This window comes from Coffea arabica, chromosome 4c (assembly GCF_036785885.1).
Source record: "Coffea arabica cultivar ET-39 chromosome 4c, Coffea Arabica ET-39 HiFi, whole genome shotgun sequence".
Lineage (NCBI taxonomy): Eukaryota > Viridiplantae > Streptophyta > Magnoliopsida > Gentianales > Rubiaceae > Coffea > Coffea arabica.
Window position 1 is genome coordinate 36,228,710 of NC_092316.1, and position 16,307 is coordinate 36,245,016.

At 34.2% G+C, this 16,307-nt stretch overlaps 1 protein-coding gene across 1 annotated transcript in view; it reads right to left on the minus strand.

Moving 5' to 3' along the window:
* Positions 1-1,530: 1,530 nt before the first annotated feature.
* The window catches only part of LOC140004787 (uncharacterized), a 51,092-nt gene continuing 36,315 nt past the window's right edge, over positions 1,531-16,307 (minus strand). Inside the window, exon 3 of the mRNA XM_072044933.1 lies at positions 1,531-1,675. Coding sequence (XP_071901034.1) covers positions 1,531-1,675 — 145 coding nt within the window. The remainder of the gene's footprint in view (positions 1,676-16,307) is intronic.

Consider the following 16,307-nt stretch of genomic DNA (forward strand, 5'->3'; position numbering starts at 1 on the left):
TTAGTTTTGCTATTTGTCATGTTCATTTTATTCACTTTTAGTTTTTAGTTTTTAGTTTTTCATGTTATTTATATTATATTTTATCATTTCTGTAATTATCAAGTTGTTAAAAAAAAAAAAGGAAATGTCGTGCATACAAGCTGCGTTTTGTTGCAGCTTGCAAAGGAGCATCGGGCGGCTCCTTAGCTGCAAATATAGGGGAAGTTGCTGGAGTTTTAGCGTTGGGGGTTGCCCATATAAAAGCTAAGAGAGTGGACAGCCGCAGGGGGGAGATGGGGGGAAAGAAAAGAAAAAGGGACGGAAGAAAGAGAGGAGATAGAGAGTGGCGGCTAGAAACTAAGTGAGGGAGAGATTACAGAGGGTGTTTATGCGTGAAAAGGGAGAGAGAGTTTCTGGTGGGAGAGAGCAAAACAAAAAGAAGAATAGGAGTGGACGGCGGAACAAAAGAAAGAAAGCAGCGGCAGGGGATAGAAGGTGGCGGCTGCAAAATCTGAACAAAACAGAGAAGAGAATGGAGTGGCGGCTGAGGGGTTTGTAGGAGTCAACAACGAAGAAAAAAAGAAAAGAAAAGAACGGCATAGGGGATCGGCTAAAAAACAGAGGAAAAGCTAAGGGAAACAGGGGAAGGTCGAAGGGGCTTCACGGGAAAAAACAGAGAGAAGGGAGAAGCCAACGGCGGCGCTGCCAATTCTGCTCCCACCGCCGACTGCCCATCCAACACCTCAACCGCTTGCCCAAGAACTGGAGCCTCCCCCTCGCTTGAACCCGCCGCTGCTGTCCATGAATTGTCGCCGTAAGAGACCGTTGTAAGGTGACTTCTCCATTTACATTTTAGTTTTCCTTCAGAGCCTGTTTTTCGTGAGTTGTTATTTTAACTTCCATGCGGTTTGTTCATGGATTTTAGAATATACTTGTGTTATGTATTCGATTGGACTGAAGTTGTTGTTTTGATTGCTTCTGATTGTTCATGTTGAAAATTTTGGGGGATGACTACGGTTTCAATTAAGCAAAAATTGGTGATTTTTCTTTAGCCCATATGTTGTTCGATAAAATGTTCAACCGAAAATTATACTTGAAGATGATTGTATGCACTTGCATGTGAGGAAACTAGATAAGTCAGTCAGTTCGTTTTCATTTCGTGGTACGGCAGTTTTGGATCATTCGCTACGCTTGATGGAAACCTATTTCACAGCCTGTATTATTGTCTGCTTTGGTTATCAAGATCTTTGGATCGATTCTACTGGAAATTGTTCAGAAAATTGTTTTAATCTCATGTCTTTTGTACGGTTTCTTGCTGGGTTAAAGTTCTCTGGGATTAGTTGATGGATCTGTGAAGAGTTCACTGCTGCTCTTTTTGGTTTCCTTTGTGCGCGATTTGGGTGAAAAATCATGGGGAATGCAGAGTATAGGATTGGGCCTTAATGATACAATGCATGTTTGCTCGTTGGATGAAAGAATGTTGTCTAGTTGGCTCTCATTATTTGCATTTAGCATAGTCCTGAAAAAAGAAAGTTGCAGTTAGTTTGGTTGCTAAAAGGCTTCATCAATTGCTGAGACCCTTACAAATGGAATGGGTTTGTTATTAGCCAAAAGAAACCAGAGATAGTTTCTACACAAAACAGTCTTAAGATCCACACATACGCAAAACCTAGATGCAATGGCATGACGCCAATATCTGAATCAATCAGCACATGGAAATGAAAGAACCGCAAGAAGAAAAAACAAACCATGAGAACAAAATCAAGTAGCCAAAATTTTGATTACGGAGGAGGATGTGTAGGCGGAGGAGGATAAACAAAATGTTACCTTGAGAGATGATCGAGCTCCACAGTAGACCAACGAGACCTGTTGCAACCTTGATGAAGGAAACCACAAGTGAAAGTATGGAGATCCAGCAACCCCTGTTATTTTGCTCCTTTTCTAGTTTCTCTTTCCTCTGCTGCAAAACTTTCTTGCTCTCACTGTTTTCCTCTCGCCCTCGCAAACTCTCTCCTCCCTTCTTATTTTTCTCTGCTGTTCTTATCTTACTCTTCCTTTCTTTCTAAAAACCCTCGGCTCTCCCTTTCTCCTCCAGCCATTACCAGATTCCCCAACTCTCTCCAACCGTCTCCAAAACCCTCTCAAACTCCCTCTCTCCGCCGCCAATCTTTCTTCCTCTCTTTTAGCTTTTCTCTGCCAAAACCCTAGCCAACCCTGCAGATTATCCTTTCCTCTATTTTTTTTTCTCTCGCGAAGCTCCTTCTTTTTCCCCGCGAAGCTTCCCCAGCCTTTCCTCTAGCATTTTTTTTCTTTTTTTTTTCCTCGTTGCTGTTTTCGTTCTTTCCACTTCAAAGCTACGTTTTTTCTTTTCTCTCAACCCTCATAACCTAGCCACCGCCCGGATTTTTCTTGCTCTCCCCATTTTTCTCTCCAAAACCTAGCCGTTGTTTTCCTTTCCTTCCTCTGCCCCCCCAGACCTCTCTTTTTTTCTCTGTTTTTGGTTCCTCTCTTTTTTACGAAGCTCCCCCAGCCTTTTTCTCCCTAGTCGCTGTTTCCCAATTCCCTTTTTTTGTATTTTCTTTTGATTTTTCTTTCCCCAAAATTCCTTAAACCAACCAAGTGTCTAAACACCTAGCCTCTTAGTTGCTTTGTTGTCCAAGACCCCAAAAGGACACTTGTCCCCATTGCATGTCCCCTACTTGTCATTTTTATTTTTTTCTTATTTTTTTCTAAAATTTAGTGTAAAAAATACTCTTAAATCAATTAAAATAAAATAAGAGACACGAAACAAGAATAAAATAAAATAAAATAAAACTAAAAATCCTAAAATTGAAACAAATAAATCTAAAATTAAATTAATTAAACGAATAAAGTTTAAAAACAAAAATTTGGTGTCTACAGGCACAAATTAATACATTTATTGAGATTCTTGAGAAAGCCCAGAGGATAGAAATTCCAAGAGTGCAAGTAAAGGCTTTTCATGCAAGAAAGAAAGGTGCGTCTAGTGGTGACCAAGGATAGAAATAAGATGATCTAAGTATGCCACCCCCTAAGGTGGGTCGAGGAGCTGGTGGTGAGAAAATATTGGGGACATCTAACGGAGTTACTCCAAGAGGAGCCCTAGGTGGAAGAGGACAACTGAGAGGTGCCTCACAATGAGATCAAATATCAATCCTGTGAGAACCCGTAAATTCCCTAATAATTCTCCTAGGGTTTTTTCCTCTTTAAAGACATGTTTTCTGCATTTTCTGGCTTACGAAAATTCACCTGGTAAATTTTGTGAGTAATTATAGTTTTTAGGTGATTTTTCTAGTATTGGAGAGTTTTTGAAAAATTAAGAGTATATAATGGACGTGGGACCCACTACTGCGAAAAGTTCGGAAAAATTCGGCCAATAAGGTTAAGTTTCGGATACTGTTTAAAATTTATCGGGTGTTAAGAGATAAGTAGAGAGTGAAATTTGATTGATGTGAGAGGAAAAGAAAGGGATAGGAATGCATTTAAGAGGTGACAAGTGTCACCATCTCATTGGACATGACTTATGATTTACTATTCATGCTTTTTGACTTTTGACCAAATTGAGTAAATATCTCCAAAATTCACTAAAAATTCACTCATTTCTTCTCCTCCATAGCCGGCCCTCTCTCTCTAACAAAGAAGGAAAAACCTCTTCAATCTTCAAGCTTTCCACTAGCTCAAATCATCCAAACCAATTGCCTAAACTAGTTTCTACTTCATACAACCTTTCCATTTGGGGTTAGTGGTGAGTTTGGTGAAGTTTTTGGAAGAGCTAAGGTTGTCTACAACTCCTCTTCTCTTGTATACTAGGTAAGTGATGATTGAACATCCTCCTACACCTAATGATGTTTAATTCGTGCTTAGTGGTGGCTAAAGTGATGGAATGTGTGATTTATTTCTTGATTTGAAATGAATTGGTGAAGTTTTTATTTTTTTGAGGAATTTTCTGGTTTAATGTGATCATGGTGTTGTGGTTGTTTATGATGGTTGATAATGAGGGGTTATGACTCTAGTGGATGTAAATGATTGATAATTGCAACCAATTTTGGGTTTGGATTGAAATGAGAAAAGTTAGGGTTTCATAACCCCCTCTTCTGTCCGGTTTTAGATCATGTGGTTAGAGGCCGAATTGGTCTTTGCTCAAAACATGAAAGTTGTAGGTATTGGTTTGTTTGAGGTGTATGTAAAATTTCAGGTCATTTGGAGTAGTGTAGAGTGAGATATGTCGATTTTACTGTTGCTGTTCTGGGTTGATCAGAATGTGCAAACTGCGTCTGAAATGGGTTGTTTTGACTGGTATTGCTTTGGATTTGGATGTTGGTGTCTTCTGAGGAAATGTAGCTGGATGTCTTATTTACCATATGCCTTTGGAATTTCGGCATTTGGACTTGTATAGGCTGAGTTGTACCAATTACAGCATAGTGTGATTTGTGAACCTGCAATTACGGTTCTGGTTTGGTAATCTGCATTTTTGACCTAGTTGTGCTAGGATTTGGACTCAGTGGCTTTCTACATTGTTGTAGCCCTGTCTTTTACCTTCGAGATGGTGGGTCTTACACCCTCATCCGATGAGCGTAGCGCATTTTGTGCCATTACCGCAAAAGGAGGATGAAAACTGTTTTTTTGTTAAGGTCAAGTTAGTGCATTGCTGAAATTTCTGGTTACTCATGATGCTTGTATATGCATATGAAACCCTATTGGGGTTGCGATTAGCATTGCTTTATGACTCGTTATCGAGTCTCATTGTATTTGTTTGCTTGTTCTAGGAGGTAACGGTGGTGCACGACGTTTGTTTAACGACGGTGCATGAAATATCACTTCCTTGAGTGGTGAGTATACTACTCACTTAATTGTTACAATGTGGCTTTGTTATATGTGAATTTGATGCCTTGAAGGCTTACTTGGCTATTGGAATTGATAGAGGTGAGGGTGTACTTAACCGCCCTCACCCCTTGTGATCTCATTCATGACTGTTTACCGTTTACTGAAATACTGCAATTGATATATGAGATATTGAATTCCTTCCATGAAAACTGATTTGGTGTCGTTTGGACGAATATCCAACGGCCTTACTGTATTACTGAGCTCAACCCCGTTGGTAGTCAATTGAATCGAGCCGGCGAGGGCTTGGTCGTGAAAATTGACATGCCACGGGGACTGTACTGGGGAATCTTGTAGTAATGAGACTCTTGATTCCGGTAAACTCGAGTATTACCAAAAGCTACTGAATTGGAGTGCGGGCCCGGTTGGGGTATGTTGGGTGGAAGGAATGGAAGTGAAGTGAGGTCTACGGTCGTGTATTCTTAAACATTGACGGAGGGTCAATGAGGTTGGATCAAGATTGCAAGCGTGGAAATGGGCTCTTGAGAGCCGTCCGTATCCTTTCACTGATTTGATTTACTTCTTATTTGCATACTTGAACTGAACGGTTACACTTATGTGATTTTAGATGCTTATGTGGTAGTAACTCACTGAGCTTTAGCTCACTCCGTTCCATTTGTTTTCCTTACAGGAAAATAACTATTTTGGGAAAGGTTGTGCTAGTTGGTTGCCAAGTTGAGCTTGTAAATGTATTTTTGAATAGCTCCTTGAGAGTGAAAACCCTAAGTGTTTTGTTTCCCACCAATGGTTGGTTTGTAATTGGCTATTTGCACATGTATGGACTAGTTGGATATTTTGGTATGCCGTTTGGCTTGTAAACGTTGTATTTCAATGTACATATGTTTGGTTGATATTTGGTTGAATTTCGGATCAACTCGTATTTCAAACGGCAAAAGAAAAATTTTGGCTACTCTCGGCCTAGTGTCTGGATTCTGACGTGTCCAGCACTGTTCATCTTCGGCTTCGAATTTCATTTTTTTTTATTTTGTGATTTTGACTTGTTTGCGCGCAATGGTATGTTCCGGGACGTATGAGATCGACATAAACTGATCCGTTAGTCCTGGCGAGAGCTGGGCAGGCAGTCCGCTAACCCCTTTGGTTCGCCTTAGGGGAAGGTGGAGCTGTTACAAATCCTTTGTAGATATTATGGAAAGACCAATCATACTAAGGATAATTGTTGGCAAAAGGCACGGAAATGTTTATGGTGTGGTAGTGCTGAGCACCAGATTGCAACCTGTCCTCTCTTCGGTGAGACTCAGCACTTAGATAGATCAAACCTTAAACAACCAAAAATAGGAGGAAATAGACCCAGAGTGCCTGCTAGAGTGTATACCTTACACCACCAGCAAGTGCCTAACCCGTCTAAAGTGGTAGAAGGCACGATTCATGTTTCCCATTGTCTGGCAAAAATTTTGATTCATGGTGCGACCTGGGAGTTAGGGATAGGCATGCAAGAAAAAAATATACCCTGAGTTATTTAGAAATAAATGTATGAATTTCGAGATCGAAATTTTCTTAAGGAGGAGAGAGTGTGATGACTTAAAAATTTGCTTATATTTTCTTATAATTATCTCTTATTTTGAATAAGTTAATTTATAATTCCATTTACTACTAATTTTATTCTCTCAATAGTTGTAATATATAATAGAATCGAGATTTTTACCTTTACTTTTATAGTTAGAGCAAATTAGGATTTTTATGCATTTTGATAATGCGATCACTTGGTGAGGTGTGTACTAAATTTGGTGGAAAAGAGCAGATATTAAATAAAAGAAAGTGTGTAATTAGAAGTGCTAATAATAAGTTAGTGAATCATAAGTTAAAACACAAGTACGAGAGGGTTAAGGAAAATAGGTTTGAACCGACGTGCACCGTTTGATACCGATTGAGTACACCACTTCACCACAACCTTCTTACCCTAATCTTTTTTGTTTTATTTCATCTAATAAACCCTAAATTAAGCCCTAAACCAGCCAAAAATTTTGACTAAAGAAAGGTGAGAAAAGAATAAAAAAAGAAAGAATCTTGAGCTGCCAAGTGTTGCCAATCAAGGAAATGTTTGACCAAGCCAAATTCTTCCTTCTTATCTTTCCTTTTGGCTAAATTCCCTTTATTTTCTTCTTGAGTTGGCCAACCCTTGGGAGAGGAAAAAAAAGGATAAGAAACCTCCAATTACAACCTTGATTTGCCATGTTTGAGTTGAATCAAAAAAATCTAAACTGATTAAACTCGCACCAAGGGTGTTAAGAAGCTTGGTGTGGTGAAATTTTTGGGAGAAATTGCTTGGTTCTTCACTTTCTTCAAGTGTTTTGGAAGGTATAAGTCTAAAACTTCCTTTTTCTTTCTTATTTTAGCAAAATATGGAGTAGATGACATGAATCTTGAAATATTATGGATGATCTTCTAGTTTTGGTGTAGATTAGTGGATTTTCAGCTAGGGTTTTGCCATTTTAGCCTTGATTTATGTTGTTCAACTATATTATGTTGGTATGGAATTTGTGAGGTGATTAGTAGCATGATTGTGACTTTTTAGCTTTAAAAGATGAATTTTCAGCTTTGTTAAGAAATTTCCAGCTTTGGTAGTGGATGATTATTTGTTAGAAATAAGTTACCATTTGATGGTTTTAAGCCTAGATGAAGAGCTATCTTGATATGCTTGCTTGTGGTGTTTGAATTGGGTTGATTTGAGGAAAAACATGAAGCCTTAAATGGCTGAAAAAATGGATAAATACAAAGGGTATGCTGCCCAAATTTTCCTTCCGTAGGATAAGTGAGCGAACTTGAAACTTGAGCCGTGATTCGTGGTTGAATTGAACTTAGGTTGTTTAGGGTACTCAAGTTTTCCTTAGTAGGAGTATATAAGCTGAATTTTGTCAAAAACTCGTACCCTTTTAAAAGGTAAAAGTCGTGACCACTATAAATACGATTTCCTCGTTCTTTCATACCAAGTTATGAACTTAAACTTTTTAATCGCTTCTTTAGCGAAACTAAAAGAGCGAACATGAATTTTCTAGGGTTTGATAAGTAAAATGAGTACTACTTAAATGAGTTTTATTTACTTGATTTTCTTTAAGCGAAACTCCTATATTTTGAACCCTAATTGATTGCAAATTGTTAAACGGTATTTTATCGTAGATTGGACTCCAGCCAGGGAGTTGAACTTGAGCATGGTTTTGAAAAGCAATAACTCATTGGTGAGTGTTTCCAAGTACATAGTTGAACTTGATATTTGAAAGAAATACTTGACTTGTTTGGACGGCAAAGGTGTACTTTATTGCACTTGCCCTAATGTGATTTCTTACTATTTATTGGTTATTATTGACTTGATATATATGTGTACAACTTGAATACTACCTGGGATCCTCACCTTATTGGTTAGCCAATCGAATCGAGCCAGTAAGGGCTTGGTCGAGGAGACTAGCGAACCATAGGTACTATTTATTGTTTATTGTATAATCCTTTGGATATGGTCCACTGGATTCGGTATACTCTAGTATTACCATCACTCTTGTTTTGGAGTTCGAGCCTGGTAGGGGGTTGATTGGTGAATGGAAATTGGTGTAAAGTGGAGGTCTATGGTCATGGTTTTGCTTCTTTAAACGTTGACGAAGTGTCAACGGGTTCGGATCAAGTAATGCAACGGAATTTGGCTCTTGAGAGCCATCTGTATTCTTATACTTGGAAATGATTGTTACTTGTAGTGTTATTGTTTCTTTTATGAACTTTTACGCTCGCTCATTTTAAGAGTTCACGTTTTACATAATGACCAACTTGCTACTTGGGTCTGCATGAAGTTTTGGAACCTCACTGAGCTTTGGCTCACTCTATTAGTTTTTGTTTTCCTTACAGGGGGAACGAGTATAGGCATGAAACTAGGAAGGCTAGTTTTGTCTAGACTTTTAACATTTGTAATTCTACTAGCGCTAGTGCTCAATTAGGCTTAGAAGTGCAACTAGAACTTGAATCTCTTGTTATATTCGGATATGTATAAATGGTTGAGATAGAAATGAATGTAAATGTACTTTCTAAGCTTAGGAACTGTTGTTTCCATTACATTTGAGGCCGTAATTTGTTTTGTTGAAGTGAGTGAGTGAGTTCTAACGAGAATTGGGCAAGCGGTCCGCTAAACCCTAGGGTATGCCCTAGGGGGAGGTGGGGTCGTCACATGACTTCCTCTTCATGGTTTTTTTCTTGTCCATCCAATTTGTGTGCAATTTTGATTTGATTCCTTGCATTTGTATTCCATGATCAATGTGAATTATCATCAAGATTTTCGTGTAAATGATCAATATGTTTTCAAGTACTTGAAATGCATGAATGATTGGCCAATAAATTCACAAGATTTGCAATATGTAGAACCAAACTCTAATTTCGCTCACTCGATTTGCAATACTATAAAAGCTTACAAAACACATTAAAACAAACTCAAAATAACATACTAAATCACATAAAACATTCACTTATCACAAGTCAATCTGGTTGGGATGTAGTGTTAATTATAAATTTCGGTCATATTATTATGTGACAAAAAATTAACTATTTTAGTTACGATTTGAATCAATGGTTTATTACTCCCTCCACTAGCCAAACTTCAAAATTTTTGGTCCAAAACATTTTTCGAGTCTTTTTTGCATTCCCTCTCATCCCGTCCAACTACAAAAAAAAAAAAAAAAACCAATCTCCTTGTATTGATTTGCTACCTCGTGAGCTATTTTGTTCAACATCCCCTTTAACCCATAAGCCATTATTACGTCATTATTCCAGACTGCCCAATCATTTTCAATCCTTAGTTTCATAATAACATTCCAATTCACCAAAATAGCTCATTGGAGTTCTTTGTTGCCACTATTCCTCTATAACTAAGTTTCTAAATTGCATTTCCAGAGTCTTTTTTCGCATGAGCTCTCTTCTTACCAATCATATTGGATCCATCCTCGTGCCTCCGCTATAGGTAGGGGTGTGCAACAATTTCGAAATCAGTAAATCAGAAGTTTGAATTCAAAATTTTTCAAAATTTTGGCATCATAACTACCAACCGAATTCGACTTTTGAGTTCACCAATTTCGATTTTGAATTCAATTCGAAATTCAGTAAATTGCAATTTTATCGAATTTGGAAGCCTTTTTTTAATATATAATATAAATTTTATATTATAAATTTTATTATTCACCGATTTCAATTTTATATTACATATATTATGTTATATAATATAAATTTTAAATTACATATATTATAAAAAATATTATAATATATATTATAAAATTAATTTGAAATCGAATACCGATTTCGATTTCCGATTTCAAAAACTTCATTATCAAATTCAAACTGATTTTGCATAATTTGAAATCAAAAAAATCAATTTTCATTCCGAATTTCGAGTTACTGATTTCGAAAATTTTGAATTTAATTCGAATTTGGTGGGCAAATCAAAATTTTTCAATTTTGCACACTCTTAGCTATAGGAGTCCATTGTGTTAGTGGTTGTTTATATTTAACTTTTGATGAAAATCATCACCTATTCAACCCAAAATTTTTATGACAATTATTAAGAAATAAATTAATAGCGAAATTACGGAAGCGTACCTAGATTCATGTTAACAAACTGGTACTTAAAACTTTAGAGATTTTGGAATGGCCTTCCAAGTCAACACGTATTTGCTAATCCCTTAAAGGAGTCTTTAGTTTCTCTTTGATATCTTTCCTAATGATGGGATATCAAAAAAAGATTATTTGGTGGTATTAGAAAATACGGCAATAAGATACATGTGATCTGGGGACCATAACCCTATTTATAAATAACTTTTCGGTTATTTTTTGGATTTCTATTTCAACTCGTCATAGAAATAGAAATTACCTTTAAATTTCTAACATTAAAGGCCCACATCCTATTAGATTCATTCAAATCCAAATAATAATTGATCACTTTAACCGAATTTAACCTTATTTGACAATCTGCGACACATAATTATTCACATATAAGTCCAACATTGGATTAAGGATCCAACAATCTTCTACTTGGACTATATATGTAACTTTATAATTATATTTTGCAATTAACTATATGAGTTCAACTTTACTGTCATAACTAAAATGTATATACAACCAATTCGATCCATCAATCGTCACATATGTTGATACGATTGAATGACATGAATCATATGTGAATGTGTATTTATGAACATTTCATGTAATATGATTATAACATGCATATTTTCAACTGGTCCATGTTAAACTTTCATGAGATTAAATCAAAATCAGAGTGTAAATAAATCCAAATTTTATTTATATATAAAATATGCTCAAACATTAATAACAAAAAATATAATATCGTAAGAGTATTTAAAATGACAAACTCCCACTAAAACTGAATATCATTTAATAACATGACACCCATATGAGTAGTATGCTCATGAAACACTTTGGGTGGCAATCCTTTAGCAAGTGGATCTGTAATCATAGAGTTTGTTGTGATGTGTTCTATTGACAATTATCTACTCTGTATTCTTTCTTTAACAGTTAGGAATTTGATATCTATATATTTAGATTTTATCGACCTTTTATTGTTATTGGAATATAGGATTGCTAACTCATTGTCACAAAATAATTTTAGTTGTCTTTCAATACCATCAATTACACGTAATTTTGTGATAAAATTTCATAACCAAATTTCATGATTGGTTGCCTCATAACAATTTATAAATTATACAGGTATAGTAGAAAAGGCTATAAAAAACTATTTAGCACTCTTCCAAAATATGGCATATTCAACTAGCAAGTAGATATAGTTTGATGTTGATTTCATACTATCTTGGCCTCCAACATATTTGAAATCAGTATAGCCAATAATCTTGAGTTTATCTGACCTTCAATACATGAGCATATAGTTTATTATTTTCTGTAAATACTGCAAGACCCGTTTGGTTGTCTTCCAATGATTTAATCCAAAATTATTTAAATATCTACCCAACATCCCAATAAAGTACGCAATATTTGGACATGTATAGACTTGAATATACATTAAATTCCCTACTGTTGATGTATAAGGAATCTTTTACATTTTCTTTTTCTCAAAAGCATTTTTAGGACACTGGTTAAGACTAAATTTGTCACCTTTAACCACAGGGGTATCATGTGATTTACAATTTTACATGTCATATTTTTTAAAAGTCTTTTTAATATAATCCTTTTGTAATAGCCCCAAAATATCTCAAGAGTGATTTCGGTGTATTTGTATGTCTAACACAAAAAATGCATCATCAAGATTTTTCATCTCAAAATTTTTAGTTAGAAATCTGTTAATTTCATACAATAGACCTTTATCATTGTTAACAAACAAAATGTCATCAACATATAATACCAGAAAAATATATTTACTCCTATAGAATTTATGATATATACAATCATAAACTAAATTCATTTTAAAATCAAATGACATGATCATTTGATGAAATTTGAAATACCATTATCGAGATACTTGTTTGAACCCATAGATAGATTTTTTAAATTTACAAATTGTATTCTTTGGATCTTTCGATACAAAGTTTTCTAACTGCACCATATAGATCTTCCCATCAATGTTTTCAATGAGAAACATTGTCTATACATCTATCTAGTGTGATTCAATATTGAAATACACCACTAATGCCATGATAATTTTAAAAGAGTCTTTCGAAGAGACCGAAGAGAAAGTTTCTTTATAGTCAATACCTTTCTTTTGTGTAAAATCCTTAGCGACAAGACGAGTTTTGTATCTTTTCACATTTCCTTTCGAATCTCTTTTGATTTTAAATATTCATTTACAACCAATGGGTTTCATTCCTTCTGGCAATGAGACAATATCCTAGACATCATTGTCTTTCATGAATTTGATCTCTTCATTCATGGTATTGATCCATTTTTAAAAATTTAAACTTTTCATGACTTCACGAAAATTGATTGGATCATCTTCCATCAATCCAGTATCATTCTCATGTTCTTGGAGATAAATAATGTCATCATCTGGCTCTGCACTTCTTTTTTCTCTAATAGATTTTCTTAATGACACTAGTTCTTAAAGAGGTAGAGTTTGTTTTTCTATAACAATTTGTTCTTCAATATTATCTTGATTTATTGAATAACAATCAAGGTCAGGAATAAGATTCTAAATAAGATCAATGACACCTGTGAGAATATTAATATATCCCTCTTCAAAGATAAGGTCCCTTACTGTATCTTCTTCCAAAAACTCGACATTTTCAAAGAACCGAACATTTTTCATTTCAAAAATCGATTTAGTCGTGGGATCATAAAGTTTGTAATCCCTGAATTTTTTAAAATATTCAGTAAAATAACAATTAACCATTCTTAAATCTAGTTTCTTTTCATTTGGCCTATAAGGTCTTACCTCAGTTGGACATTTCCAAATATTTAAATGTTTCAAATTGATTTTTTTTCCGTCCAAAACTCATAAAGAATTTTGATAGTTGTTTTAGTTGAAATTTTGTTAAGAATATATACTACAGTCTTAAGTGCTTCTCCCCAGAGTGACTCTGGTAAGGTAGAATGACATATCATACTCCTTATCATGTTCTTAAACGTTCTATTTTGTTTTTTAACTATACCATTCATAGTGGGTAAATCCGACATAGTGTGCTATGAGATGATACCGCATTCTTCTAGATATTTAACAAATGGACCTGAACATTGTTCATCTAAATCGTCATATCTATCATACTATTCACCTCCATGATCAAATCTAATACTTTTGATTCTTTTGTTGAGTTGATTCTCAACTTCAACTTTTATAAATTTTGAACACTTCCAACGATTGTGATTTTTCAGAAATAAGATATATCTAGCCATATCTTGAAAAAAATGCCTATGAACGATATCAAATATTGCTGACCATTTTGAGCAGATATAGGAAATGGCTCACAAATATTGTATGCATAAATTCTAAAATGTCTAATGACCTATTGATTTCAAATCTCTTTTTGTTGGTTTGTTTTCCCTTTATACAATTAACACAATCATCAAAATCTATAAAGTTCAAGGGATCGAAAATTTCATTTGATATAAGTCTTTTCATTTTTTGTTTGGAGATATGACCCAATTTCTTAAGTCATAATGTAGTCGAATTCTTATTGATTAATTTTTTCTTTATTTCTCTGGTACGCAAATGCAGATATTCATTAAATGAGTCAATTGCATCAATTAAATATAGATTATCGTAGTGCATTAAATAACCAGAACCAACTAATTTTGAATTATGAAACAATTTGAAATTTTCATTTCCAAATAAACAAAAATAACCAAATTTGTCCAAAGTAGAAATAAAAATCAAATTTCATCGAAAAAATGGTACAATAAATATTTTATTAAAATCCAAATAAAATTCGGTCTTTAATAATAATTTAAAAACTACTGTTGTCTCAATTTGAACTATTTTGCCATTACTTACATAGATATATCTTTCATTATCATTAGACTTTCGCTAATTCAGACAACTTTGCATAGATACATTGATGTGATTTGTTGCTCTAGAATCTAATCACCATTTGTGTTTAGGTACCGAAGTTAAATTAATCTCAAAATAAACTAAATTAAGAAGCATATCTTTTAACACGTCAAGCATGATAGTTGGTGTATGTTTCTTTTTATGCCCTTCAACTCCATTGAAAAAACAACCATTCTTTTGCTGATCAACTGAGTTCTTTTGTGGTGTCGTACTTGCAGTTTCTTTATCCTTGTTTCTATTAAATCCCTTGCTTTTATTATTAATGGTTGAGATCAGATGAGCACTCTCTGTCTGATCTTGTTTCAATCTTTCCTCTTCCTCTATACAATGTGAGATGAGTTCATTTAGAGACCAAATCTCTTTTTGATAGTTGTAACTCACTTTGAATTGGCTAAACTGTATACAAAGAGATATTAAAATAAAATGCACTAGTAATCTTCAAAGAGTACTAAGTTAAGTGTATTTAATTTCGAAACAAGATGAGACATTTCCATGATATACCCTCTGATATTACCTTTACTACTATATTTCATTGAAATTAGACATGTCAAGAGCGTATTTATTTCAGCCTTTTCGTTCTCAACAAATATTTTTTCAATGTCCTGAAAGAACTTCTTAGTAGTAACTGTCGTTTCTGATATTATTCCTCTGAATACTTTTGGAACACCTTTTTAATGATCATCAATCACAAGTGATTGATTTCTTCCACCTTTTCTTATCCTTCTTTTCATCAGAGGTATTCTGATCTGTAAGAGGTAGAGGAGAATCAACCCTTAATGCAAGGTCGAAATACATTACTCCAAGTACTATCAAGAGATTTTCTATCCAAAATTTGAAATTTGTGCCATTCAACATAGAAATATTATTAATATTGATAGTAATATTTGTAAGATTATTTGCAATTGAACAAAAAATATAAAATAATTAAAACAAACTCACGTATATCAAAAAATAATAAATTCAAATAAGGAGAACTCTATCTCAAGATACCGATGTTCCATTAATATTTTATCTTTGGACAAAAATATTAATTTCTAAGTGATATCTTGACGCAATAATTAGGGCTGACAATAATAACATGTCAAAAAATAAATTTTTCTCTGAACCAATTTATAATTCACATGTAAAAATCTGAATAATCATCACGCATTTATTATCACAAGTGCACATACAATTTTGTTAAACATTGACTTTGTTTTTGGCGGATCAATATTTACAAAATTACAAGTACCCAACTAGTTATATTCTAGAATAAATTAATTTTCACAAAAGAGATCACTTTGGTGGCATATTGTTTTAAATAATTTTTTTCAATATATATATATTTATACAATATTCAAATTTAAAATTACACAAATTATACAAAATTTTTGATCAAAGTCAATTTTGGTCAGAACATGATCAAATTTGGTCAAACCAGTCAAATGGATCAAACCTTATTGAACTAAAAGTCCATATCCATAATTTGACCCAAATTTATCATTTAAGGCCAAAATTTTTTTGAAATCCATAAATGTCTTATAAGACTTTATATCTAGTGGACCAACCTTATGGACTTTATAATGTTTAAATGTCTTATTTAATTTTATTAGGGTTCATACAAATTAGAGAAACTCTAATTTCCTTTAACAAATTAATAAGTTACATATCATGCGGGTCCTATCAAATATTATGTTAATTAAAGCTCTTGGATAGAGCTGTAAACGAACCGAATCGAACCGAGTATCTCATGTTTGAACTCTGTTCGTTAAGCAGTTCGAACAACGTTCGTGTTCGTTCGTTAATTTTCGAACTCCAAACCTGTGTTCGTGTTCGGTTTGTTAAGTAAAATTTGTGTTCGAGTTCGAGTTCGTGTTCGGCTAGTTTAACATAAACGAGCCGTTCGCGAACATGTTTGAAATGCTCGAATCCAAATTATTTTATGCTTTAAATA